The 27,592-nt window shown below is 46.0% G+C and overlaps 1 protein-coding gene across 2 annotated transcripts; it reads right to left on the bottom strand.

Annotated features, from left to right (window-relative positions):
* Window positions 1–1,076: 1,076 nt before the first annotated feature.
* C1qtnf2 (C1q and TNF related 2) lies at window positions 1,077–21,490 on the bottom strand. Of its 2 annotated transcripts, XM_015492657.2 has the most exons (3): window positions 21,049–21,462; window positions 5,460–5,712; window positions 1,077–1,852 (listed from the first exon to the last, which is right to left on the bottom strand). In XM_015492657.2, the coding sequence occupies exons 1-3, from the start codon at window positions 21,175–21,177 to the stop codon at window positions 1,239–1,241; spliced, it is 996 nt and encodes a 331-aa protein (XP_015348143.1). In that variant the 5' UTR covers window positions 21,178–21,462; the 3' UTR covers window positions 1,077–1,238. The 2 variants fall into 2 exon arrangements, with proteins under 2 accessions (XP_015348143.1, XP_048672115.1); XM_048816158.1 differs by lacking the exon at window positions 5,460–5,712 and having other exon boundaries at window positions 21,049–21,490.
* Window positions 21,491–27,592: the final 6,102 nt, after the last annotated feature.

Below are 27,592 nucleotides of genomic sequence, written 5' to 3'. Positions count from 1 at the left end.
CTTCAGTCACTTCCTCCAATGCGCCAAGCTCTTTCCTGCGTCAAGGCTCTTGTATGTGCGTCTCATTTTGCCAGGGGGCCCCTCCCCCTGTCCTTTGCATTGCTCTGTGTCTTGCTTCAGGACTCAGCTTAAAAATGAATCTTGTGGAGGGGCTGGGGTAGTTGCTCAGTGGTAGGATGCTTGACTGGCCTGTGTGAGGCCCTGGGTTCGATCCTCAGCACCACATAGAAAGAAAGTTATTATGTCCCTCTACAACTTAAAAAAAAATTTTTTTTAATGAATCGTGCTGATACAGATGGTTCCTGATTTAATGATGGTTTGACTTGCAATTTTTTAACTTTAAGATGGTGAAAAGCAATTTGCATTCAATAGAAACCATACTTCAAATTTTGATCTTCTCCCTCACTGTGGATACAAGGTACATACTCTCCTGTGATGCTGCTCAGGAGGCAAACAGCTGATGCCTTCATGTGCTGTGTTGCTAAGCTCTCCTGCTGCACCGGGGTGGGTGTGTTAAGGGCACTTTCATCTTAGAATATTTACAACCTATGAACCCAGGGCCTCACACATGCTAGGCAAGTGTTCTACCTCTGAGTGACATCCCCTGTGATTTGTTTGTTTGTTTGTTTGTAACCCTAATGCAAGTCTAGGAGTATCCTGTACTGACTGGGAGAGGTCTTAGCCTTCAGGAGAGGGGGATGGAAGCCGGAAATAGTTTGCTAGTTTGTTCTTAATCTATATAGTGGTTACAAGGTGTACACTTCATTAAAAACTCATTGTGCTGTCCACTTAAAATTTGTTGACTTGTCTATGAATAAACTGAAAAAGATGAACTATGTAAAAAAAATTCAACCTACTCTGGGTCTCCTATTATTCCTACCACTTTTGGGACATGCCCATTTCCATCCTGGCATAATAATTATATCATTAGCTTGTTTGTTTGTAAATTGTATCTCCCACTAGCACATAAGCCCCATGAGGACAGGAACCTCTGTCTTGTCCTCTGCTGTAACTTCCAGAGTGCAGCACAGAGCCCGTGGCAGGACAGACACTAAAACAATTAGGGATTCATCAAATGGATAAAAAAGCTTAGATTTAATGATTAAAAAAAAAAAAAAGCAGAGGAGGTCAGCCTGAGGCTAGAAGCTCCTGAGATTCCCAGCACCCAGCCTACAGTTGAGGGGTCTTGCTCTGTAGGCAGAAATCCAGAAGCTCGGTCCCTGCCCGGAGGTCCCTGTCTACACCTCGTTGGGGTCTTCCCTGTCGGCATAGATGAGAAAGCCCGTGAAGAGGCTGTCGGTCCAGTAGGGGTCATAGAACAGCCCGTTCTGCTCCGAGTAGAAAATCTGCAGCCAGACCTCGTCACCCTGCTTGAGAGCCAGGATGGTGGAGCCCGAGGCCACATCGTGGTTGCCGGTGTTGGCATCGAAGGTCCGGATTCGGTACTGGCCGTTGTGCACCAGGCCGATGGCCAGGTGCTTGTTGGCCAGCGTGATGTCGTAGGTGAAGTAGTAGATCCCTGGCACACCGCAGACGAACTTGCCGCTGGATGCGTTGTAGTGGCCGCCCTCGTTCATCAGAATCTTGTCAAATTTGATGGGCAGTCGCTCCCGCGGGTAGCTCTTAGTCACTGCCACTGAGAAGGCCGACTTGGCACGGCCACTGCCGCAGCTGCAGGGGCCTGGGAGTCCCGGCTCGCCCTTCTTGCCCTTGGGCCCCTTCTTGCCTGGAGTGCCGTGCTTTCCAGGGGTACCGCTGACCCCCTTGGGGCCACGAGGGCCAGCCCGTCCAATGGCCCCGGCTTTGCCCTTTGGCCCTTGCTTGCCCCGGTTACCTGTCCGGCCAGGTGGACCTGGAAGACAGAACAGCTGGTGTTATGAAAAGGGGGTCCTCATAGGCCTAGGCACAGGCTGTGGATCTTGCTCCCCTCCCTTCTTATAGCAGGAGCCCTGGAGGAGTGGAAACAACAAGGTGGGATCACATAGAAATGGGGCAAGTCTCATAGCCTATGGTGGGGGCACTTTCCTTCCGTTTTATCTGGAAAATGGGAATGGTGATAACTTTCAGAATCATTGTGGACAAAAAAGAACACATGATAATTTACACCCTCTGCTCTTCCTGCTCTCTGAAGGACAGCCGGGTTTGTCTGCCAGATCAGTCCTTCCGTGGGCTGCTGTGGTAATCCCTGGCTCAGGAACAAGAGCCCCATATATCTGCCCCATACACCAAGTTTTATTGCAGCATTGTTTATAATAGCAAAACAAAACCAAAACCAACCAATCAAATGCCTTTCCAAAGGGAAATGATTAGAAAATTATGGTCCATCTGTAGAATTCTAATTCTAGGTGTTAAAATAAAGGGAGGCAGATTTACATGTTCTATAAGCTACACTAAGAGGAAACAGCAGATGGTGGAACCCTTTCCCTTCAAGATAAACCACAAAGCTAAACACTTCTGTCCCATCAAGGTGCCTAAGACAGTGGCTGGTAAACACAATAAGTACTGGTTGGCATTACCCTGCAGAACATGTCCCCAACAATGTCTCCTAGAGTACTTCTCGGTTCATAATACTCATATTTCATGGGACTGGGGCTGTAGCTCAGTGGTAAAGTGCTCGTCTAGCATGTGTGAGGCACTGGATTTGATCCACATAAAATAAATAAAGATACTGTGTGTTCACCTACAAATAAATAAATATTTAAAAAATACTCATATTTCATAAAATATACATTTCTCTCAGTGCAACATTTCAGACCAATGATGACATAGAAAACAACAATTATATTTAGGATTCCCAATATAACACAACATTTTAAACATAATAAATATAGAAAAAGATTTATATATGAATACAATTGTACATTTGGCAAAATAACAGAATTGAAGCTAGGTGTTTTGAAGTGCAGGTTGAATGTTAACTAAGGGTCCTGCTTTTGAAGACTGTTGGTGCCCACAACCATCCTTACATCACTGGACACAGCACTATTCTTTATTACAGCCACAGGGTTTGGGTGACGAATGAAAATACTGTTAGGCATTTTACCTCCTGACAGGGTGTTTACATATACTTATATAGGCATTTCACCTTTTAGAGAATTATCAAGAAATGTGTTTAAATTTTCATTTTTTAAATATTTGGGAAATAGATTTCCAGATGGCATTTTCTCACTGAAAATCGAATTTTCTGGAACATATTCCTTATGTTAAGTGCTTAGCAATACCTAGCATTGTTATACACATAGGTAAATACCTAGAAAAATGCTGGAAGGATACACACGGGTAGCCAACCAACAGGGGTTCCCCGCAGAGGATGTGGGAGGATGAGAAGGGTCGAGATGAAGGAGGACCTGCGCCCTTTGTGTTGCTTGACTACATGACAAAGGGACGGTGTGTATGTTTTTATTTGTACAAGAAGAAAAAAGAAAAAGAAAAAGAATGGGGGTGGAGGTGTGGCTCCTTGGCGGAGCTACTGCTTAGTGTGAGACTCTGGGAGAAATGAGGAAGAGGAGGAAGAGAAAGAGGGCGAGGAGGAAGAATGGGGAAAAAATAACCTGATGAAGGTCACAAAACTCTTCCCTAAAACAATGAAAACAAAGAGAAGGTGGGAGAAGGGGCTGAGAAAACAGGGGGAGCAGAGGTTTGTTTTGGCTTGGAGCTTTTCCCCAGGAGGCACCTAAATAGGGAAGCTTACCCGGGAGTTCCACCATGGCCTCTGAGATGCGCTTCCTTCTTGACTACCTTTTTGTGAGACTCCAGGAAACGTTAACTTTACTTTGGAAGAACTTTCTGGAAACAGATTTGTGTATGTGGTGGGAGGGTGATTGGATATTATCCTGAACTGGCCCAAGGCGACCCAGTTTTATCTGGATTACGTGTTGGAACTCTCTACGCCTGTCTTCCACTGTGGAGACCCAAAGCATGGGAGAAAAGATAGCCTCTCTGATCAAGGGGAAAGTGTCCACATCAGACACTCTCTCCTGCAGGATCCATAGGCAAATCTCTGGGAAAGCTTTAATTGGCCCTGCTTGGAGTGCATGTCCAGACCCGAGGAGGTCACTCCTCAAGTCCAAGCCACTGTCAGTACTTCCAGAGTTTTTCTCCTGGGAAGGAAGTACTTTTGGAGGAGTCAGTTTGGTGTGGTAGGAAAGGCCTGGATCTGAAGGCTGCTCCCAGCTTATGGGAGCTCAGCAAGTTAATTAAGGGGGACTAACATTGACCATGTGCCTACTTGGAGACTGGGGATTTGTGTGTTATTCTACTTCATCTCCACTCCAACCTGATGAGGAAGGTGCTGCTGTTATCCCTGTTTTAGAGATGAGGAAACCAAGGTTTGGATAGAGGATAAGGCATTTGCCAAAACTGGTGTCTAGGTTTGTTTCCAAAGTTCAAGTTCCTGCAGCAATCACACAGTATTCTTCATTTCTTTGGTTCTCAGTTTCCTAATGTGTAACATGGTATAATAAGAATATCTCCTTTATAGGATGGCTTTGATGGTCAGAGGACAAATCTATTCAAAAGTCCTTTGTCCATGTTTAAATGCCATGCCAACAAAAGTTATATAGGGTTGAGTGTGTAGCTTGATGGTAGAACAAGTGGTTAGCACATGCAAGACCCTGGGTTTAATTCCCAGCAACCCCCCCATAAGTTATTATAATTTCCCTACTGCTTACACTTGGGGATTCTGACACTAAACAGTGCTGGGGTTAAGGTTCAGAGCTGTAAAGAAAGCCAAAGCTGGAAAGGTCTGTAGAAGGCATCCAATCTGTCCTCTTCCTGGCAGCCCTGCCTTTAGGAATTCACCCTTCACTATCTTATGGGGTCTTAGTGAGGCTGTCAATCACAGTGACCAGTGGCCCTCACCACCCACTCACAAACACCCAGGGCTGGCACATGATCCAGTCCTGACAAATGGTGGTACCTCACCTCTATGATCAAAGGGATTGGACCAGGACACACAGGTGGCCAGGGAGGATCAGTCACTCTGGTGCTGTATGGATAAAGCCATGAGCATGTAGACTTGAGCCCACCAGTTGCCATTCCTGAACTTTAGCCTGTGGGACAATGAAACCAACCCACAGAGAGAAGCAGTGCCCTGACAAGGGTGTTGAAGTTCCTGGACCTAGCTGTTGCTGAAACTCAGCTCTTGGTCTTCCTGTACAGTATAATACATTTGGGACTATACTTTGGGTTTCTGTCTCTTGCAACCAACAGAGTTTTGCATAATATTTCAGGGAACTTACTCAAAGTCACTTAGCAATTTAAAGTGCAGTCGCTGAGGCAAGAACACAGGATTTGCTACCTCCTATTCCTTTCAGAACGCACTGCTCTGTTTTTATAAAGAGATAGTGATTTCATTTACAGAGAAAGGGATTCACATCATAAGCAGCTACCTTAGCTCCCTCTGTGTCAATGCTGTCAACCCTGGGTGGGACAGTAGGGGCAGGTAATGGGCTTCTTACCTTCCTCTCCGCTGTCCCCCCGGTCCCCGTCCTGGCCGTCCTGACCGTCTTTGCCAGGAAAACCCATTCTTCCCACCATTCCTGAAGGCCCTGGGGCTCCTGGGGGGCCAGGTGGGCCCTGGGGGCCAGGCAGGCTGCAGATGAGTTGAGGGGAGCCCTTCTGGAAGTCCCTGCGTGCGAAGGCAGCAAGCAGTGGGTCAGCTGCACAGGGGAGGGCACAGGCCAAGAGCACCCAGGGGATCATGGTGGTCACCTGTGGGAGGCAAGAGAGCCGTGCAGGTGAGTGTGGCCGCAGAGCTGACCTATTGATCAGTCAGAAAGCCATCAGAGGAGGAAGAGGCAGTGGGGCAGACTCAGATGCATTCCTGTACCTTGCTCCATCCTGAATCACATACAAATAGCTGGACAATGTCATAATATCTGTTTTTAAAATTAATGCATTATAGTTATAAATAAAATTGGGTTCATTCTGACATAATTATACGAGCACGGGTTTGTCACCATGTCTTAAGGACACATTTGGATGGGCTGTCATGTACCAGAAGATGCTTTGGAGGGGTCCTGGGGCAAGATGTTCATACTGACACTCACCCACCCAGCTGGTTGAAATGCAGAAAGAATTTACTGCCCAGGACTGATGGCTGTGAGGAGCTGTGGAAGAGAGGAATGATCTATGGTTTCATTCAAGTATGTGACCTGAATTGACAATTACAAGGGCGGAAATACTTTGAATTGTAGGTGACTTGCAACTAGGCTGCTTCCATGGGGATGTTGCAGGTGTGGAGAAGCAAGGACCCGGTGACTGGGGAAGGTGAACCACCACCAGAGCCAGACTGGCAGGCCACAGTGACAGCTCCTTTCCCAAGTCAAGTGCCTCCTGCACCCCAGACATATGCCAAGAGACTCTTTCTTCATAGTACAGCCTCCTTGTGGAATATACACAGGTGGAGAAATGGAGACTCAGAGTGGACAGATGGCTGTAGATCATGCAGTTAGCAGGTGGCAGGGCTGGAGTTTGACCTAGTCCATCTTAGATCCAGAACTTATGCCTTTCTGGTCCATGCTAGAGTGTGTCCTTAAGGCTAGGGGCAGCAATGGCACAGCCCACTGGAAATCAAGATGTTATGCATTCACAGATTCTCTACTCCTCATGCTCAGTGGGCCGATGCAGAAACTGAGGCCCAGAGCAGAAATAAAGGAGTTGGCTGAGACCTTTCAACAAATTGTCCCTGTTGCTTTGCAATCCGCAGCCCATCTTCCTAGAAGGAAACCAGTCAAGAGAGCAAGCATTTTGGGTATCCCGCTATGGGGATGAGCTCCAAAGGTAACTTGCTTTGTGACCTTAGGCTCTCCCTTTTCTATCTCTAAACTCAGTTTCCCCACTTGAACAGTAAGGGCACTAGACTAGAAAAAAACAATGGTTCCCAAACTTCCGTGTGCATCAGATTCACCTGGAGGGTCCTGTACAAACATAGGTGGTTGAGTCCCACCCCCAGAGTTTCATAATCCATAGTTCTGGAGTGGGGATGGATAATTTTCATTCCTAGCAAGTTTCTAAGTGATGCTGCTGATAGGGGTCCCTGGATACCACTGTGAGAACCACTAGACTGCATGGTCTTGATGCTGAGCCATTCAGTCTCCAGTCTTTCTTCTCTTCCTGGGTATGAAGCATTGCTGGCTTCACGGTTCCCACACAGCCTTTGGCTACTTATTCAGAGTCCTTAGGGGGCTCATGCCACCATGGGGCTGGTCGTAGAGTAGGGACATTGCTCAATCTCCCTTTGCTTCTGACCCTGATTTGGCCTTGGCTGTGGGAACTAAATAGGCTGACCTCACCTTTCCTCCTGCCCCCCTTCAGCACCTTTAACCCTGGAAATAGATGAAGAGACAGAATGCCAGGCTGTGCTGAAAGGGCCTGTAGAGAGTATCCAATCTGATCCCTGTCTGCCGGGCGTCCCTTCCTGGGGGAGCCACCCTGCCTGACTTTATGGGGCCCCAGTGAGGCTGTCAATCATATAACCAGCTGTCCTCACCACCCACTCACAATTCCCAGAGAAAGGTGGGGAGACCTCTCCTCTGCCCTGCCCTGCACTTGGGGGTCCACGTCACTTCCAGTCCTGATGCTCACCAGTGGTGTGTCTTTGGGGAAGCCCCTTCCTTTCTGGACCTTAGAGAGCTTCTCTAAGTGCCACAGAGGAGCCACTGACCAGGTAGAGGACTTAGCCAGTGCCAGGTACTGCTTTCAATACAATCACATATGGCAACGAAGGCATTTTCTTTCCAACTTCTTCAATCCTGATTAAGGCAAGGGGGTAGGGGGGACGTCTCAGGTTGACAAAGCATGTCTTAAATGTCTTGATACCCCTTTTCTAATGTCCCTATCTATCAACTAGCGTAGCAGTACAGACCCATTCCTTCCTCCATTCCCAACCATTTATTCAAAAGGTCTTTATTTAGTGCCCATCAAGTGCCAGGCACTATTTTTTGAGAATACAGCCATGAAGCCTAAAGTCAAGAGTCTCCCCTGGAGTTTACATTTTAGTGGGAAGAAAGACAGTAAATAAAAATAAGTAGAATATTTAGTATGTAAAGGGGCAGGGGGCAGGGAAGGAGGGAGGGGATTGAAACCTTGAATGGGGAGTTTGTGTTTTGTTTTGTTCTTTATTAGAGCAAATAACAATTCATAAATGGGTGGCACTCAGAACTAAGAACTTCACCCAGCAAAATTCTTGGTTCTGAGTGCTACCCTATTTATGAATCACCCAGTAATGTGGGGCAGGCAATATTTATAGACAGAACAAAGGAAGTGAGGAGCAGAAACAGCTTGGAGCTTGCCCAGTTTGGGCATGGGGAGATGAGCCATTGGCCTCATATGGCTATAGTCTGACCAGTTGGCAGCATGTGATTGGCTGAGACTCAGTTATTTGACATTTTTGTGTTGCAGTGCTTACATATTAAGTTAGGTGGCAGTTTGCTACCTAGGGATTCAAAGTATGGAGGCAGCTTTAGGCCAAATTTAATTTAATACTGAAATGTTTCATTTAAAAGGGAGGAAAAGTGAAAACAGAAAAATCTGAGAATTAGGAACTTCACACAGCAGAAATGTGGGACTTCACTATCATATTGAGAAAAAGGAAGAACGTTGGGAATGTCAGATGGCACGTTAGCTATAGAAAACACTATTGAGGTTCCTCAGAAATGTAAAAATAGAACTATCATTTGAGCCAGCATTCCTGATTCTGGGTGCATATCCAAAAGAACCAAAATCAGGGTCTTGGAGAGACACCCACATTCTCTGTTCACTGCAGTGTATTCACAATAGCCAAGATAGGGAAACAATGCAAGTGTCCCTTATCCACTAACAGATGATGAATGAGGAAAATCTGATAAATATATAGAGTGGAATATTATTCAACCTGAAAATCTTGCCATTTTCAATAATATAGATGAGCCTAGAGGACATTTGCTAAGTGAAGTAAGCCGGTCACAGAAAGAAAAATACCGCACAGTCCTACATCAATGAAGTATCTATAGGTTGAGCTCATGGAAGCAGGGAAAGGACTCTGGGGGTCAGGGAGGGCCTCCCTGTGAAGGTGACTTGTGAGGGAAGACCTTGGTGTTTGTGGGAATCCTGCAAGGAGGGGATGCTCACCCCTGTGGGGGTGGCCACCCACCAGGAGCTGCCCAGCCTGCCACAGAGCCTCCTTTTGTGTTGTGACCTGCTGTGGAGCAGAAGGTACAGAAGTGGATGTTAGATGGAAAGGTCACATCACACACAGTGTGTACCCATTCTTAAAGAATTTAGGGTAGGCCACCCCAGACAGGAGCATGGGGACCCCAGCTTGGACGGGGGCATGAAGCCAGGGACAGGGCCCCTACGGGGGGCAAGGAAGGGCTTTGTGTTGGGAAAAGTATAAACGGCAGCCATACCCCAGAGAAAAAACCCCAACATGGTGCCTAAGCACCTCTTCTTCCTACCTTCTTCTTTTCTGCAGTGGCGCGAAAAGTTCCCGCCCGTGTGAACTCTCCCGCCGGCGCCAATTTCAAATCTCGCTGGCGGGGAACCTTAGCCCCAATGAGAACTAATTCCTGGGCTCCGGAGCTGATATCTGAAAGAACTTGCCAATAAACGGGTGGCCTGCCATTTATCTAAGCCCTACCATCTCCCCCTTAGTTCTATATAAGCACACTGCTTTTTGCAATAAAATTGGAATTCTCCCGGCGAAGTGTCTTTGCGTGGGGAATTCTTTCACTTTGGCACTGTGTAAAGAATGAGACAGAGGGACACATTAGTTTTGGGTGTCTAGTTCTCTGGAGAGGTGGTAAAAGAAGGACTTAGTGGGTGAATGTGGGAGGGCGTTGAAATCGAATGATCCATCTGGGCACCACGCACATAAGATGCTTCATGCCAAATTGAGGTATGTGTCTTGGGGCAGAATTCACAAAGGAACAATTTGAGAACCCATTCCATGTCTCTTGACACACTTGTTGATGAAGAGTTTTAAAATGTGACCCATGTCGGGTTGGGGTTGCTCAGTGGTAGAGCGCTTGCCTAGCATGTGTGAGACAGTGGGTTCAAGTCTCAGCCCCATATGTAAGTAAAATAAAGGTACATTGACAACTAAAAAAATATTAAAAGAAAATGTGATCCATGTCATTGTGAGTGAAGAGGGGGACAGGACCTGAGTCTGAGGTGGGAGGATACAAGGCAGCACGCGTGCAGCCTGCTCTCTGGGGAGGGGACTGACCACCTTTGGCCTTCCCCTGGTAGAGGAAGGGGACAAGACATTCTGCAGTAGGAGCTGGCCTGGCCCGGTGGCTGGAGTGAGGAAGGAAGCAGGTGGGAGAGATCTTCAAGGCAGATGAGAATCCTGCAAACAGCTGAATGGGCAGGAAAGAGACAGCTAGATGAGAGAGCCGGGAAGGAGAGAGGGGAACCATCTGTCACAGTTCAGGGTCCCCTCTCTCTCCTGACCTCCACGCCCAGCCACACAGGCCCCATGACAGGGAGGTGGGTTAGCTCTCTCCAGTGCAGGTCTGCTTTGCACTGACCTCTTTGGACAAAAAAGAAACGCCTTTCAGTGACAGCCACTGGACAGGCCCCAGTGCCTGGGTGGAGGAGGGGGTTCTGGAACAGGAGGAGTTTTCTCAGAGCTGGAGCCGGAGGTTCCTGCAGCCCTGGAGTCCCAGCATCTGAGCCAGGAACTGTTTTGGAAATAAAGGCGGGAGACTAGATTTGGTTCCAAACCTGGAGGGAGGGAGAAGAGAGTCTCTGCCTCCAGGGCACCTCCAAGAAAAACAAGACTCCAAATAGCTGTACTCCCAGCCTGTGCCCCACCCTGCCCCCACACTCTACACCCTGGCAGACAGAAAGCCCAGGGGCAGGATTTTTAGGGAGGAGCCAGAACCCGAGGAATCCAGACAGGTTAACTCTTCCAGGGCCTTTTACATAGATGGAGAATCATGAACTTGGAGAGAATCCCTACGGACCATCATATCCCATCCTTTGTTACTGGTGGGAAAACTGAGGCAGAGACAGACTGACTTCATGATGCACCTATGATACTCCAAGTATTGGTTACCTGCACTGTTTCATTCAAAGTGTACAACAGACTCCACGAAGGCCGTAGACTTAATGCCCCATTTTTCAAGTGGAGAAACAGGCTCTGAGAAATGAAATGACTTCCTAAAGGTCACATAATCGGGGAGCAGTGGGCACACCTGAACCCGGAGCCGAGTGGCTCTGAAGACTGTTCACTCCACTCCACCTGCTCCCTCCCCTCACTACTTTTTCCCCCCAGTTTTACAGAAGAGGAAACTGAGACTCGGAGAAACTAATCTGCTTATGTTTACACAACTTGTTGGCGGCAGAAGTTATATTTGAACTTGGATTTGGCTGCCTCTAGGACCCAAATGCTTTCCATTATGTCAGCATTTCTTAGATTTTTTTCCTCCCAAATATCCCAAATTATAGAAAAGACCTTGGAGCAAGTGCCAAAGCCACACATGGCAGTAGAGACATTTCTTTGATATGTTGTGTTTTATTTTATAATTTTCCATGCACGCACACTGCGTGACTTTGAAGATGTAAAAGCAATGCTTTTTTGTTCTCGGAATACTTTAGTAAATCGATGCTTGAGGAAAACCTCCTGTCCTTTGAGATGCCCTCCTTCTAAGGACAGGAGCCTTCTGGTCATTTGGATCACTGAGCAGAGCCCACCAGCAGCCCCCTCGGTCCATCCATCCCTTGCTTGGACCCTGCAGCAACTGCTAGCTGCAAACTGCAGACACAGGGACCCTGTCAAGGCCCTAAACGACCTGGTTCCTGCTCTGCTTAGCCTCAGCTGCTCCCTCTCCAGCTCTGCTCCCTGCCAGCTGCCCCAGGCTCCTTCAGGTCAAGCTCCATTCCCTCATGGTCTCCTCTGGGGTAACCTGGCTGCTCCACCCTCTGACTTGCTGGCTATTTATTCTTTTTATTTCAGCTTAAATGTCCCTCCCTCCAGGCTCTCCTGATGCCACTCTTGGGTCACTTTCCTTTGGATCCCAGCTCTTCTTTTTATTTTTATTTCATTTTTATTTTTTTTATTATTGGTTGTTCAAAACATACAACTTGCTGGTATTTACTTTTATTTGGTTACTTCTCCTGTGTGTCTTATGGTAAAAATGTACCCCCCGCCAGAATGGGGCCCCCAGTTGGGTACCTGGCTTCAAACTTCTTTGTACACAATGAATATCTAAGAAATATTTGCTTAACCAAAAAATGTTTGAGATTCAGACTCTGCCATCAAGAAAGTCCAGAGCAAAGAGAAATCGAGGCAGTGGCCTAAATCCCATAGGCCTTCAAATACCTTCAAATTCAAAGAGCTTCTCTTTCTTCCCTCAGTTTTTCCAACCAGCCTAGATCTGATCCCTCTTTCTTTGGACCTCCTAGCTACAGTCTGGGTCTTTCTCTGTCCCTGGGGCTGGGCTTACATAAGACCCCACGGATAGCAAACGCTCCATAAATAGTTGCTCAGTTGATGAAAAGCAAGCATTAGTCCTTCCTTATCCTTTTAATGGTTTATGTATTTAATTACTTTTTTTTGTGTGTGTGATGCTGGGAATCAAACCCAGGGCCTTGCACGTGCCAGGCAATCATTCTACCAATGAGCTATGTCCCCAGCCCAGCCCTTCCTTATCTTACAAAAACAAAAACCAAAATTTAAAAACTATCTAAATTGTGCTTTCTGGGCGTGGAAAGGTGTGAGATGGACAGGGGAGCCTCAGCTATAGTCTTCCTATTGAAGGAGGGAAAAGATTTGTTGTTGAAATCCCAGACATGGAATCAGAAGGTGCTAAAATGTCTGGTTTTAATTTGCCCAGTCCCTGGCTTCTCAACTCTTGGTAGAGTAGCTGATGATTCCTAAGTACACATATTTTGGAGGAGCCAGGGTGTTGTAGCCTGAAGTCCACTGTGGGACACAGCCTTCTCCCTGCCCCGTCCCACACTCACAGGACACAGCCCCCTGGCTCATTCCTTGGGGCCTTTGGCCCAGACAGTAATGAGAGAAGGGGCAGAAGTGGAGACACTGGGCTCTCATTGATTCTTCTGGAATGTGGTCAGTACAAACTCCAGGAGCCCCTGTCTGGGCCTCGAGTGAGGCTGCTAGGCCTCGATGCCGAATAGTCTCCCCTTGAAGATTATAAATCCTGCTCAATTGTTGTTTACGTTTACAGCAGCTTTTAACTCGGTGGTTAAGAACCGTGAGAAACACAACCACTTGGTTTCCTCAGCTGTCCAGTGGAAGTAATGGCGCACTTAAGACCCCCTGGACTTGGAGTGAGGAAGGAGGTGATGCACTCAAAGCTTCTAGCCTGTGTCTGACACCGAATGCTCAGCAGTTCAACAACACTCTGCCTAAAATGCTCCCAATCCTAACCTCCTCTGCAGGAGGCCTTGGAGCTGCCTGGTTCGCCCTTCAAGTTCTCAGAAAGGTCTGACCGGTGGCATGGTCTAAAGTGTCCTGCGCACCTGGCCCTGATCTCAGACCATGCTGTTCTTCCGTTCAGAGCACTTGGCCCAATTTGTGATGATGTATTTGCTTGTTCCTTAACTGTCTGTCTCTTCCCAGGGAAGTGGGAGCCCTATCCCTTGCTGTCTCGTACCCCCAGAGCCTAGCACAATGCCACATACAGGGCATGCTCAGCCAGTTCCTCAACATCCTCAATTCAATGGTGGCTCTTATAATTAATGAAATATCCACAGGATCACAGGATCTGGATGCCAAAGCTACATGTGGCTACCGGTGAGATGACTGGTCTTGGATTCAGAGGACCCTGACTGCCAGGCCTAGTTTGGTAACTGAGAGGTCACAAGACTGTGAAAAAAGACATTTCATCTTATCTGGACCTCCATGGGGATAATAACACTTCCCTGTTTGCCTGGCTTCGGAACTATTCTGATAAGAAATGTGAAAACAAATCCTCAAACAAAATTTGAGCCTGATTTAAGACTGGAATTGCCACCAACTGCAGCAGAACTAAGGAATCGCAGTCCTGACCTCCCCTGGAGGGTATCATGGGGCTGCTTCATCCTGGGTGGAGGGGACACCTGAATCTGACCCAGCAGGATAACTCTGTCTGGAAGGATGAGGTGGGTGGCTGGAATAGGATGAAGCTTGCTTGCAGATGAAACTTGCTGAAAATCCACTTTGATGGGAGTGAGAATTCTATAATGGAAAACACCCCTGCCCTCCCTGAATTCCAGGAAGCAAATTGGAAGCAGCCCTCTCCAGTTTCTCTGGAAAGCTAAGAAGATCAAGTACCAGAAGAGAGGGGTTGGCTGCAGCTTCACATACAGTGCCCTCAAAATGTCCCCTTTCCTGGAATCTCAAGACTGGGGAAACACCCTGTTAACCGGAGTATAAATACAGAGGATTAAAAGTCATGGGACTCACTTGACTGGAGGCCCCAGAATAATACATTTGATCTTCTCTCTCTCTTTCTCCCCACCATTTCTGGCTCAGCCAAGAAAAAGAAGTCCAAGGACAAATTATGATCTAACAAGAGGTCTCAGAAGCTGGGATCTTGCAGATTTGTCTCAGAAAGCATTCCTGAGAGCACACGGGAAGTCAGTCTTGGGATGGAAACTGACCACATCTTTGATACATACACCCCAAGTCCTTCCAAATCGACAAACGTGGTGCATAACGTGGCACAGTGGAATCCACCCTCTGGGACCCATTTCAGGTCTAGGCCTCAGCTGCCTCCCTTGAACAACAGGGTAAGAGCCAGGCTCTGGGTGGCTGGAGCCAGAGCCGCTGGGCTTGGGACCTGCCCACAGCTGCTGCGTGCCACGTGGAGAGGAGTGTGGTAGCGAGGGAGAAGAATGGTATGCAGGGTGTGAGGGGGAGGGATGAGGCCTGGGGGTGCTGGACACCTACACTCAGATCTCCTGAGGGCCAGCTCCCACTGGGTGGCACAAGGCGGTGGGGAATGTGTTCGAGCAACACTGACAGGAAAATGAAGCATGCCACATGTGTCATTTTAAATGGTCTCACTGCCACATTACAAATGTAAAAAGCAGGTGAAATTAATTTCAACGTTATTTCCTCAGTATATTCCAAAGTTCATCATTTTAATGTGTAATCATTATAAAAATTACTAATGCCTCCTTTACATCCTTTAATCAGACCGTCTGGGAAGCCCAGTGCTACTTTTTACACTTGCACATCTCTCAGTTCAAATGGGCCACATTCCCAGTGCTCCCAGCCACACTGTGGCAACTGGATTAGCTCTAGAGGAGCTGTTGGAGATCCAGTTCCACAAACTAGCTGTAGGACCTTCCCATGGTTGTAATGTGTCCCCCCAAAGTTCATGTGTTGAAAACTTAAGCCTCAAATTCACATGTTAGTAGTATTTGGAGGTGAGGCCCTTGGATGTAATTAGGATTAGAGGAGGTCATGAGGATGGGGCCCCATGATGGCATTAGTGACTTTTTAAGAAGATGAGTGACCCAAACTAGCATGCTTGTTCTGTCTTGTCATGTGATGTCCTCCCTATATGATAATGCAACAAGAAGGCTCTTAGCAGAGGCTGGTATATGTTCTTGGACTTCCCAGGCCCCCTCCCCCCCCCCCAATTTGGAGCTAAATAAACCTCTATTCTTTATAAATTTCCTAGCCTCAGATGTTTTGTTACAGTAACAAAATGGACGAAGACCTTTAAAATGTTACATATCTTCTTTCCCTCATTCTCCTACTCTCTAAAATAGGGGGATAGGGATAATAATTGTACCTACCTTTGAAGGTTGTTATGAGGATTCCACATTCCTATAATAAGGTCTGGCTTTGTGGTCAGAGGTATAAAGTCATTAGTTACTATTATTTTACCACTATCAAACAAGACAGTGGATCAACATCAAAAGTAAAACATGATACAAAATTTTAAAACCTTGTCTAAAATCATAATTGTCAACAACTGTAGTTGACAATAATAGAAAGCAATCCTGATCTCCCACCATGAGTTCTGTGGCACTTTGGGTGGGGGCTTCTGTATATTCCAATAAATTCCTATTTTCACTTGAGTTCATTTGAGTTGTGCTTCTGCCAGTTGCTACTGAAAGAGAGCCCTAGGGGGGCTTGACCTTCACTCCTGCCCTGCTGCTGCTGTTCTGAGCGAGGATGGGGGTGTCACGTTGGCCCTGTACCTCTGGCCATCTGGCGTTTTCATGCTCCATGATACAAAGATAAGCGAATCAATGGAGCAGGGCTTATCTCATCAAGAGACTGGGCCAAGCCAATGTCGCATGCCGTGTGTCTGTTTGGCCCTGGCCATTGCTTGTCGTTATTGCTCTTGGTGCAGACCTTGGGGATCTGAAGGAGAAACAGTGGGTGCTGCTCCATTAGGGCACACTATGAGCCTATGACGCTGTGGTTACTTAGCATCCAGCCTGGTCTGCTTGTGCACTCAGCGACCAGGACAGAAAATCTGCCTTGCTCCTCCTCTTTCTTTGTAACAGGTTCTATTAAAGCATCCAGGACCAAGCAGGAAGCAGGGCAAGAAAATATGGGGGCTAGATGAACCCTCAGAATGGTACCAAAAGGGCCACAGTGGAAGACCCAGGAACTGAGGGAGAAGAGCAAATTCTGAACTTTGAGGGGTGGGGAAGGAAAGGCTGTCTCCTCGATATCTCTGGGCTGTTGTGAGGGCTTGCCTGCTCACTTGGGGTCAGGCCCCCATGGCAGTCAGGATAACCTGAAAGATCTGATGCAGGGCTAGCCTCAGAGATCACAGAGCTAGGCTGGTGGTGAAGAGTCATTTTCTAGAAATGTTTGACCATAGGCAAGTTATTTAACCTCTCTGAGACTCAGTTTCCTTATCTGTAAATGGGAACAATGATATCATCTTATTTGAAATTATGTAAAAATATTTACTGTTTCACTTTATGTGTGAAATCTGACATAACTCTGCGGTTATTCTGGGCTATACTGAGTTTTATTGGTTATACAATCCATATAGTGTGGACTGTAAATTACAAGTTGTGTTTATTCTCTAGCTACATGATTGAACTATTGCTGAGGCTGGCTTTGAACTCATAATTCTCCTGCCTCAGCCTCCTGAGATGCTGGGATTACAGGCGTGTGCCACCTGGTGATGATAGCACTATTCAGCAAATGCTTAAGTAGACATTCCTGCCACCCTTCTGCAGGTGAGTTTTGAATTACTCCAGTTTGGAATTGTTTGAAGTCTTCAGGAGTGTCTCCTCTAAGTGATTTGATTGCTTGCCCCTTGTAGAGTAATTATGAACATTAAACAAGACTATGCAGTAACCAGCCCACAGCAAGCACTCAGTGACAGTGTGCTTCTGAAAAAAATAATCATTTTTGAGAACAAAGAGATAGATGTTCTGTCAGAGAAGGCTGCTACACACCTGTGGATGAACAAGCAGACCTGGGTTTGCTGTCTCCTCACCTGTATTGTGGTAGTAATTGAGTTGTGTTGAGTTGAGCAGTTGTGAGCTTTTGTGTAAACAGCAGGCAAGATGCTATTTTTCTAGCATAGCATGAATGCAGAGGTGCAGGATTCTACAGGTGTGACCTACTTTAAGCAAGATTGTAAAAATTCAGATTTAGCCAGTCACTGTGGTGCATGCCTGTAATCCCAGCAACCTGGAAACCCAAGGCAGGAGGATTGCAGGTTTGAAGCCAGCCTCAGCCATTTAGCAAGACCCTGTCTTGAAATTAAAAAAAATAAAAAATAAAAAGGGCTGGAGATGTAGGTCAGGGATGAAGCACTCCTGGGTTTCAATCCCCAGTACCCCCTCCCCCCAAAAAAGAATGTAGCCATTCAATCATCAATTTTTTTTTTTTTAATATTGTAATGTGTAAGACCTGGCTGAGTGGGGTTAAAAATCTGGGCTGGGAATGTAGCTCAGAGTAGAACCTAGTGTGCACCAGGGTAGAGCCTGGGTTGCATCTCCAGCACTGAAAAACAAACCCAAAGGTGACAGAACATGATCCTGCCACTGAGGAAATCACACCTAGGCAGAGGCGATCATCTGGCCACAGACCACACTGTGCGTTTGTTTGTTTTAATTTGAAATTGTTGCAGTTTAAAACTTGAGAGTTTTTTTATTATTAAAATTAAAATTTCCAGCTTTTCCTGGGATCCTGGAGCAGCTGGCAGCACTGAGCCTGCACTCTGGCAGGTCACCACTTGGCTGTCCCTTGAGACAAGATGTGGAGGGCTGAACTGTATGCCTCAAAATTCACATGTTGACGTCCTCACCAGCAGAATCTCAGAATAGGACTGTATTTGGAGATGGGACCTTTAAAAGGTCAACTAAGGTCAAATGAATTATATAGGTGGGTCCTGATTCCATATGACTTGTGTCCTCTTGATAAGATATTAGGGGCTGGGGTTGTGACTCAGTGGTAGAGTGCCTCCCTAGCATGTGTGAGGCACGGGTTTGATTCTCAGCACCACATATAAATAAAGGTCCATTAACAACTAAAAAAAATATTTTAAAAAATATTCAGGTGTGGATACACACAGAGGGACAATCAATATGAAAACATAGTAGAGAAACTATGGCCACCTGCAAGCCAAGGAGAGAGGCCTCAGATCTGTTTAACACCTTGATCATGGACTTCCAGCTTCCAGACATAAGAGAAATGTCTATTATTTCAGCCCACCCCACACTGGCCACTGCCTCAGTCTGTGGTTTCCTGGCATAGCAGCCCAAGCTGATGAAGATACTGGGCCTGGTGTGGGTCCAAGGACTCATCTCCAGCAACTATGCATCTGTAATGCAGAGATTCTGGGTAGCTGCCACCTGTCTTTTCTTTTTATTATTATAGCTTATTTAAACAAACTGTATAATAACCCCTGATCTAGAGGAAAAGAGTGGTGATTCTCTAGATATGTGTGTCCTTAGTTTGAAGCTTTGATGTTCATAGCTCCTTTAATTCTCCCCATAGTTTTAAGGGGCTGATGTTGTCATCCCCACTTAGCAGAGGAGAAAATAGCTCAGAAGAACTAAAAACCATTTTTCCCAAGTCAAACATACCCAGAACCCAGCCAGGCCCACTGTGTCAGGGCCCAGAGCTCATGTCCCGCCCCACTGGCTCCTCTGCTAACAGGAGAGTTACTGACGGGGTGTGATGTGTGTGTGCATGTGAACATGTGTTAGAGAAGTAAACCATTTATAGAAGCAAACAAATCCAGGGAAGATTATTAGCTTGAAATAATACTCAGCACAGAATTTCTTTAAGAAGTAAACCTAGAGTAGGACTTACTTAACAGATATCAGACTTATGCAGGAGTTTATTTCACAGAGGCAAAGTGTAGCTGGCAGCCCTCTGACCTGGAGGAAGGAGTGCAGAAGTCACCTGTTACCCACAATGAACACTGGCAATGGGAAGCATCGGTGGGAGATTGTGGGAAAGAATGTCCCATGGGTGGCGTCAGGATGAAAGAAGGGAGGGAAGAATGGAGGGATTGGTAGAGAGAAAAGGGGGTTCCTGAAGAACCAGCTGGATGCTCGATGGAGACAGAGTAGCTTCAGATAGCTCCAGACTCATGAAAAGGGACTCTCCATCCACCCACACAACCTCACACTGAGAAACCTCTGTTAGAACAAAGAAGTGAGAAGAGCAAGTTGTAGCACTGGATGTAAAGGATGCTTCGTACATATTTAGGGGATTTCTGAAAACACACTGAACTTTGTTAAAGGCGTTACTGCTCAGAATTGGGAAGGACTATGAGGGCTTTTACTTTTCACTTTACACCTTTATGAACTGTCTGAATTTCGCATGAGGAGCATCATCACTTTTGTAATTTTTAAAACATGAGGTAGGCCTAAGGATTAAGGATTGGGAGACAGGTAGGGGTGATGTCCCTGCTAGGAGAGGGGGAGAAGGCAGACCTTTGGCTGTGGAGCAGTGAGGTGTTAGGAGGAGGGCAGTGGTGACGTTCTGAAAGGTGCTGAGTGTCTGAGGAGTGGGTAGTCAAAAGCAGAGTAATGGATATGATCACCAGGTAACAGAATAATCCAGGCAGAAAGGCGGGCAGAAATAGGGATGTGAGAGATTTTTTAAAACAATGCTAACTGGGCATCAGCCTTGACTTGATCTATATAGGATATTATCATTACTATTGCTGCTGGTTTGGTTTGGCAGAAACACAGAGTCTCTGAGAGATGGCCAGTCTAAGGAAGGAAACTTTGAAGGGCTCCAAGAACAGCTGTGTGGCCAAAGAGCCCAGGAGGCGCTGGGTATAGTCAGTGACAGCACTTACCTAGCCTGCCTGAGGCCTGGGGAAACCCCCTATCCCCTACAGGATCAGAAGAGGATCACTGAGTTTGGAAGAAGGACTTAGGTGTTAGAGAAGAGACTGGGCTGGAAGTCCACTAGGGGCTATTGCCATAGTTCAAGCTGAGAGATAAGGTCCTGGATTGGGACAGTGGCAATGGGGATGGAGGATTAGGAAGAAAATAGATTAAGACAAACTTGGAGACAAGTAGTTTGGGGATGGAGGGAAAGAAGGGGAGAGTTGTAAAGAGCTGGGTTCAAACCTCTGGCTGCTCTTTATTACCTTTTGAAGTTGGTTTGCCCATCTGTATAAAGTATTTAACCAAAAAAGTTTTATATAGCATAAATGAGATGATGTACTCAATAAACATTAATTGGTCATAGTTGTTAGCTCAGGAATTGGACTCAGACTTAAAGGGGTTCAAAGCATTAATGTCTCTGCACCCAACTCTTTTGTAGATGGGGATAACTTGTTACCATGGAAGTGAAAGCGCCCCAGTAAAGGGCTGATAGGGCTTGGCACAAAGTAGCACTTAGTAAATGGCAAAGCTATTACTTATTATCATAACAGCTAAATCAACCGGCACAGAGGTTGGCACAAACTAAGTACTTAAGAAATTTTTTAATTCATAAATTCAAGGTTGAGAACCAGAAACGAGGAGCTTCCTAGCTCAAAAAGCGGGTGCCCTCGCCGCCCTCTCCGCCTCGCAGGACCGCAAATGCACGCGTCCTCTCGTCCCCACGCGCCCGCCCGCAGGCACTTTCCGCTCCTACCCCGCGCGGTGCAGGACACTCACCCTCTCTGCCCCCGGCCACGTCCAGGGGCGTCCGACCGAGGAAGCTCTCTGCGGCGCTGGGCGTCCCGCCTCCCGCGGCGGCAGCAGCGCCCACGCGGGCCCCCGAGCATAGTTTTCCCATCCCGTCATGGGCGGGAGCGCCTTCCTCCCGGTCACGTGGGCTGGCGCGCAGTCGGGCGCTCTCTTTTTCCACAAGGGTTTGGGTAAAACTTCCAGAGTTGGTGACACCTTGGGTGCGTCGCTGCATCTCTCTGTACGTAGAACTTGCCACTGTATTTGAAGGGTTAGTACTCGAGGGTGATTGTTTTCCGTGAGTTTGCAAAGGTGTGAGTACAGCGTAGGTGCGTGTGTCCCAGTAGACAGCTGCCGGGTGCGTGCTGATATTTATCTCATTGTGTATCTGAGAGTGTGTGGGAGCGTGACCGCTTATAGCAAGAGGACGTTTCCCTGTGTACTGAAAATGCATGCACTTTAGAGTGATTATGAAGCATATGTATGTGTTTAGCAGTGTGTGTGCATAAGGACCCTGTGTACACATCGGCATGCACATGTGTTTAGCAGCTTGTGTGCCTAAGGACCGTGTGTACACATCTGCTCGCACAGGTTGAAGGCTGCAGCTGGGGTGTGTGACTGCAGTGTACCGCATATGCTGGGTGTACCTGGTCGTGGCTGTGTTGGGTGCATGTTAAGATGTGGATGAGTGTGCATGAAAACACGTTGGTATGCATATGGCATCAGTGAATGTGCAGTGGCTCTTTCCCTGTATTGATAAGTATGCATGCCTTGGTGTGGATTTTGCCCAGATGTGAGTGTGCATACACATAATAGTGTGGATAGGAGCTCCTATGTCCCAGCTCTCTTCTCTTTCCTTCCCAGCCGATGCTTCCCTGACTTCATTAACTCTGTGGCTCAGCTCAAGTCTTGGAGAAAGGTCATCCCTACTGGAGGGTCTCAGTTACCAGGTCAGTAGAGTGATTCTATTTAGGTAGCAAGCATACACTGGAGGAAAAGAGAAACCATCAGAGACCTATTTTTTGCCTTCTTTCCTGTTTTCTTCCATGGGCTACCAGTATTTCACTGGTCTGCTGGAGCATCTGCTTAACAGCTGGTATGTGATACAAAGTTTACAGTCAGAATTTTAATGTAGATATGCCTTTAAATTCCAGTGCTGGTTCCATTGTCTTAGACAAGTCAGTTAACCTCATAGATGGTGTTTCACTTTCTGAAAAGTAGGGAGAATAATAATTTTATCACCTGCACTGTCTTTCTCCAAAGTGGGGATGCTCATCCATAAAGGTATTTGGTATACCAACACACTATGTAGAGAATTATCACTAATATTACATAAATGTTATTTGAGGGTACAGGTTAGTAGGTTCAATGTTCATTCAACAAATATTTAATAAGCATCAATTATATTACAGTCCCAAGCTAGGTGCTGGGCATAGAAAGGCTTGGTACCTGCCTTCATGGAACTTAGGGTCTTTTGGGGATGATGCAAGTAGTTGCAAGTGAAATGAGCTCATAGAAAGAAAAACTCTGGGCTGGGGATGTGGCTCAAGTGGTAGCACGCTCGACTTGGCATGCGTGCGGCCCAGGTTCCATTCTCAGCACCACATACAAACAAAGATGTTGTGTCCACCGAAAACTAAAAAATAAATATTAAAAAAAAATCCTCTCTTTTTTTTTTTAAAAAAAGGTGTTGCCTAATAGAATTTAAATTAAGTTATATGCTATTAAAAAAAAGAAAGAAAGAAAGAAAGAAAGAAAAACTCTGAGTGTGAACCTGGGTGGTCAGGGAGAGGCCTGGAAAACAATGTTAGGTGAGCCCTCAGGGATGATTGACTCTGGTCTGGGTGCCGGGGAGATGTGAGCCTGTGAAGTGGAGTTTAGGGTGTCCCTACATAGATGACTGGAAAGGATGCTCCATCCAGTGTACCTGCTGGGTATCCTGGGCTGGGTATCTGAGGTAGCAGGAATGTGTCAGGAATGGAAAAGGTGAGGAAGCCCTGCTTGGAATGCCTAAAGGCCACGCGGAATCTAAAGCGCTCAGGAAAGCCCCTCTGTGGGTGGAGTGGGACTGTGTGTGTTACTCAGAGCACTTCACTGGGACAGAAGTTGAAATTATTGGCATGCTTTTATTGGTTAAGAAAAGATTAGCAAATGTATTTCCTGACTGAGAGAAAGGGCACAGATGTCCTTCTAACTCTCTGAGGAGACCTGGAATCTAGGTCTCTTGAGGCCCAGCAGAGTCCTTGGGGCCTTGTCCTCTGGATCCTTGCAGTGATCATGGCTTCCAGTAGCAGGCAATGGAAATCTTGTTAAATGTCGGTTCCAGGAGCTGAGCTGCCTCAAGGTAGAGTGAGGCTAAGAACTTGTTCTCTATAGGTTATTTCTGTCTTTAATTCAGTCTTCAAATATTTTTAATCTATTAAGATTTTTTTGGGGGATGGGAATCAAAAAAAAAAAAAAAACCAGTAGAATGAATCAGACATAACCTTCCTATGTTCATCATGTACAACCACAAGAATGGGATCTTAATTAGAATGTTATACTTCATGTCTGTATAATATGTCAGAATACACTTTGCTGTCATGTACATCTAAAAAGAACAAATGAAAAATAAAAAAGTTTGGGGACAAGGAGATGAACTTCTAATTGAGAATACAAGAGGCAAATGTGTTAAGTCCATTGGAAAGGCATAAAATGTTATGAGAAATGAGAATTCCCCCCTTCATTTGATGCATTTCAAATCATGTCATATCTACAGTTTACAATCCAGCCAGGGGCAGTTGTGTCAGGTGTGGCCACTTGGCTTGTTCCACAATGGGACAAATGTCTCTCTGCGTGCCTTCCTATACTGTAGAAGTTGAAAAGCAAAAAACAAAGCAAAACAAAAAAACCCCTCACAAACCGTTTCCTCAGTTCTTTGCTACATTATATTGTAGGTTTGGGAAGGCCTGTGCTCCTGTGCAAGATCTGACATGAAAATTAAGCCTTAAGGAAAACAAAACAAACCTGTGTGGTGAGGGAGGAGGGAGCTAGCTGGGAGGAATCTCTTTTGCAGTGCTGCCTTGGAAAGTGCGGTGTGGCTCTGGACCCAGGTTACACCTAAGATAGTATGCTCCTGTAGTTGGAGACTGGATCAGTGGCTTCCTTCCTGAATGTGGCATATGTAATGGTGAGGATGTCAGTACTGTGGGTTTGGGGGATCGTTCCTGGAGGTCTAGCCCAGAACATGCTCTGCAGTGATTCTAAACTCACTTGATCCTTTTTTTTTTGGTACCAGAGATTGAACCCAGGAGTGCTTTAACAACTGAGCCACATCCCCAACCCTTATATATATATATTTTTTTGTTTTGTTTTTTATATTTTATTTAGACACAGGTCTCACTGAATTGCTTAGGGCCTCACTAAATTACTTAAGCTGGTTTTGAATTCATAATCCTCCTGTCTCAACCTCCCAAGTCACTGGGATTACAGGTATGTGCCATCATGCCCCACTTGATTATTTATATTAAATCCACATCTGCTTAAAATAGGTGAAAGCGTTCCTGCACATTCGCCTGAACCCAAACTGATATGTTATCAACTAAAGGAGTCATGAAAGCCAGGGAGGGGACATGATTTGTGGATCTGAACAAGCAGGGACATAATCCAGAGGCTCCTTTTTTGTCCTCTTTCTGATCACCTACCCTCTGCCCCACTTCAACCCTAACATCAACCTTCAAATTAATTAATTGACTAAATATCAAATGACTACAATGCACAAACATTCTGCTTGATGTTGGGGCCACAGTGGTGAAAAAATAAACAAGGCCTCTGCTTCCACAGAGCTTGTGAGAAGACAGATGTTAAACTAGTACTTGAATAAATGTGCAATTCAAAACTGTGGTAAGAGGAAGGAAAAGCAGAGGGAAGCATGGGAAGATGATGGTATGGTGTCTCTGAGATAACTTATTTGCGTGAGAATTCTGGGAGGATCTCTTCAGTAGGTAACATTTAAGCTGAATCCCAAAAGGTAAAAATGCTCTCACTATGCAAAGGTAGCAAAGGAGTGGGGAGAGGGGCCAGGCAGGAGAAGGGCATGGAAAAGCAGCCTTAGCATTTCTAAACATCTTTGTCATGCTCCGGTGTAACAGAGGATAAAACCTAAAATCTCTAGCCTTTGTCGATGTGGCCTGTTCTGTGCACTGGAGGAATTTTAGCAGCATCTCAGGCCATTTCTCACTAGAACTACCTGCTTTTAGCTAGGATCCCAACCCCAATATGACAACTAAAAATGTCTGTTGTCAATGTTTCCAGAGGGTTCAACTTGCCCTCCACTAAGGACCACTGCCCAATTGGTAGCCCTCCTCTGGTCCAGATAGCCTTCTTGCTGACGCCAAGTATCTCTTCATCATGTGTGTTTCTGCCCCTCCTCACATGGGGTTCCCTCTGATTAGTATCTGCTTTTCTGTCTCCCCGAAGCTTCAGTCATGATCTACTAGACATTCATGGCTTGTATCTGCCCAGCAAACTAGTCCCTGGGAAAAGAATGGTCCATCCCAGTGCTTTGTACCCCCTCTAGCTACAGGGGCACGGGCATGTGGATGAGGTGCCCTTTCTTTTTGTGCTCAGTTAAGGGTGTAAATGGTGGGCATGAGACCCAAGTGATCCAGTCTCCATGTGATCTCCATGAAAGGGCACTGCTTTTTTTCTCAACTGTTAACTGCAGAGGGATAGTTGGGAGCTGCCACTAGTCTTATTTTCCCACCACTTGGGGAGAGTCTGCATATGGCAGGAGATAGTGACAGCGATATGCAAACACAAGAAATGGAGAGAGTGCTATGACTACGTTGTTAAAGTCCTTTATTCAGTTCCTTGTGCTGAAAACCACATTCTCATAGTTTCCCCTTTCTTTAAGCTCGTTTGAATTGTTTCTGTTGGTTGTGGTGGAAAGAGACCCTGCACAGTATTTTTCCTCATTCAAATCTCTCCTCTTTCATGAAATCCTCTCAACACAGGAGAAGAGAGTGCTTTTTGAATTCTTCACTGGTTGTTTGCAGGATCCCCACACAATTCTGCGCATCTCTTCCCATCTCTGAGTTTAATCATGTCACATTGGTATTTAGAAATCATCACAGTGCAGGCAAGTGCATCACAGAAATTAGCAAACATTACAAGTCAGGGCTCCCTACCCTGTACACTGGCCCCAGCCTATCTGCCAGCACATCACTGTCTAAGTCCCCTCTTGGTTGTACCATCCTTTGGATAGCCATCTGAATGCACTGAGATTTGTGACACCTCTTGACTTTTGAAATTGGTGACTTTGGGAGGACAAGCACTGCTGGCCTAGGCTGCATCTGAATCTTTAGAACCTCAGAGGAAGAAAGGTCCTGAGAAATGATTTGGCCCACGTCCTCATTTCACAGGTAAAGAAAGGGTCTAGAGACCTTCAGTGACATTAGTCACAGAGCCCAAAGGAAGAGAGTTCGTGGTTTTTTGACTTACACCCATTGTTAAAATGTGGCTACTCTCCTTTTGCCTTTTTTCAGCCTTTTCCATTTCCTAATCTTGGCACAAATGTGTCAAAAAAAATTTTTTTTGAATCATTCCAAACAGCTGATGGCCAAGACCCAACTAATCAGATGCTTACTTTCAACAGGAGGCTTTGGGGTTGTGAAGTTTCCAGAATGAGATCATTCCAGATGGGGTCTCACTAATGTGGCAATGTTGGGGAGACAGCTGTTCACAGAAAGGACATGCTGCCACTCCACAGACTTCTGAGCCAGCAAGCCTGGGGAACTGAGCTCACTGTTGTAAAGTCATTTGAGGGAAAAGGTCAAAATAGCCTCAGGTTAAAAGAACATGATGTTGAAGTGGTTGTTAGTTGCTCTGTGTAGTATGTCACTTGTAATGAAACAAGATGGTCATTCAGCCCTGAGGAAAGCTTGCAGATTATGAACATTAAAATACACTATTTTTTTTTGATGCAGCAGTTCTGTTTCTGGGAGCTTATTCTGGAAATGCACATGTGGATATTTATTGCAACCTTATTTGAACTAATAAAAGATTGGAGACCATCTTCATGCACAGCATTAGGGAACTGGTCCAATAGATGGTTATTCTTACCTATACATGTATACACACATATGCAGGGACTCAGAGACAGAGATAGAGGAGGGATTCTGCTTTATGCAGTCATCTCCAAAATATATTGTTTAGTGAGAAAAATAAGAAACAGCACAGTATGTAACGTTTGCTATCATTCAGTAAAAAAGAAAAAGAAAAAGCGAGGAAAACCCAAACACACATAATTATAAAAGCATAATTCAGAAGGATACGTAAGAAACTATAACACTGAAGTTGTCTCTGGAGAGAGGAATCAGAAAACAGTGGCAAGAGGCACACTTATTTTTCAGGGTATGTCTGGGAATAATTTGATTTTTATTTGGTCTTATTTATTCATTTGTTTGTTTTTGGTACTAGGGATTGGACCCAGGGGCGTACACCACTGAGCTACCTCCCCAGTCTTTTTTATTATATATTTTAAGACAACATC

This window comes from Marmota marmota, unplaced genomic scaffold (genome assembly GCF_001458135.2).
Source record: "Marmota marmota marmota unplaced genomic scaffold, marMar, whole genome shotgun sequence".
Taxonomy (NCBI): Eukaryota; Metazoa; Chordata; class Mammalia; order Rodentia; family Sciuridae; genus Marmota; species Marmota marmota.
The sequence above is the reverse complement of the archived record's forward strand: the minus strand, read 5'-3'. Positions and strand labels throughout refer to the sequence as shown.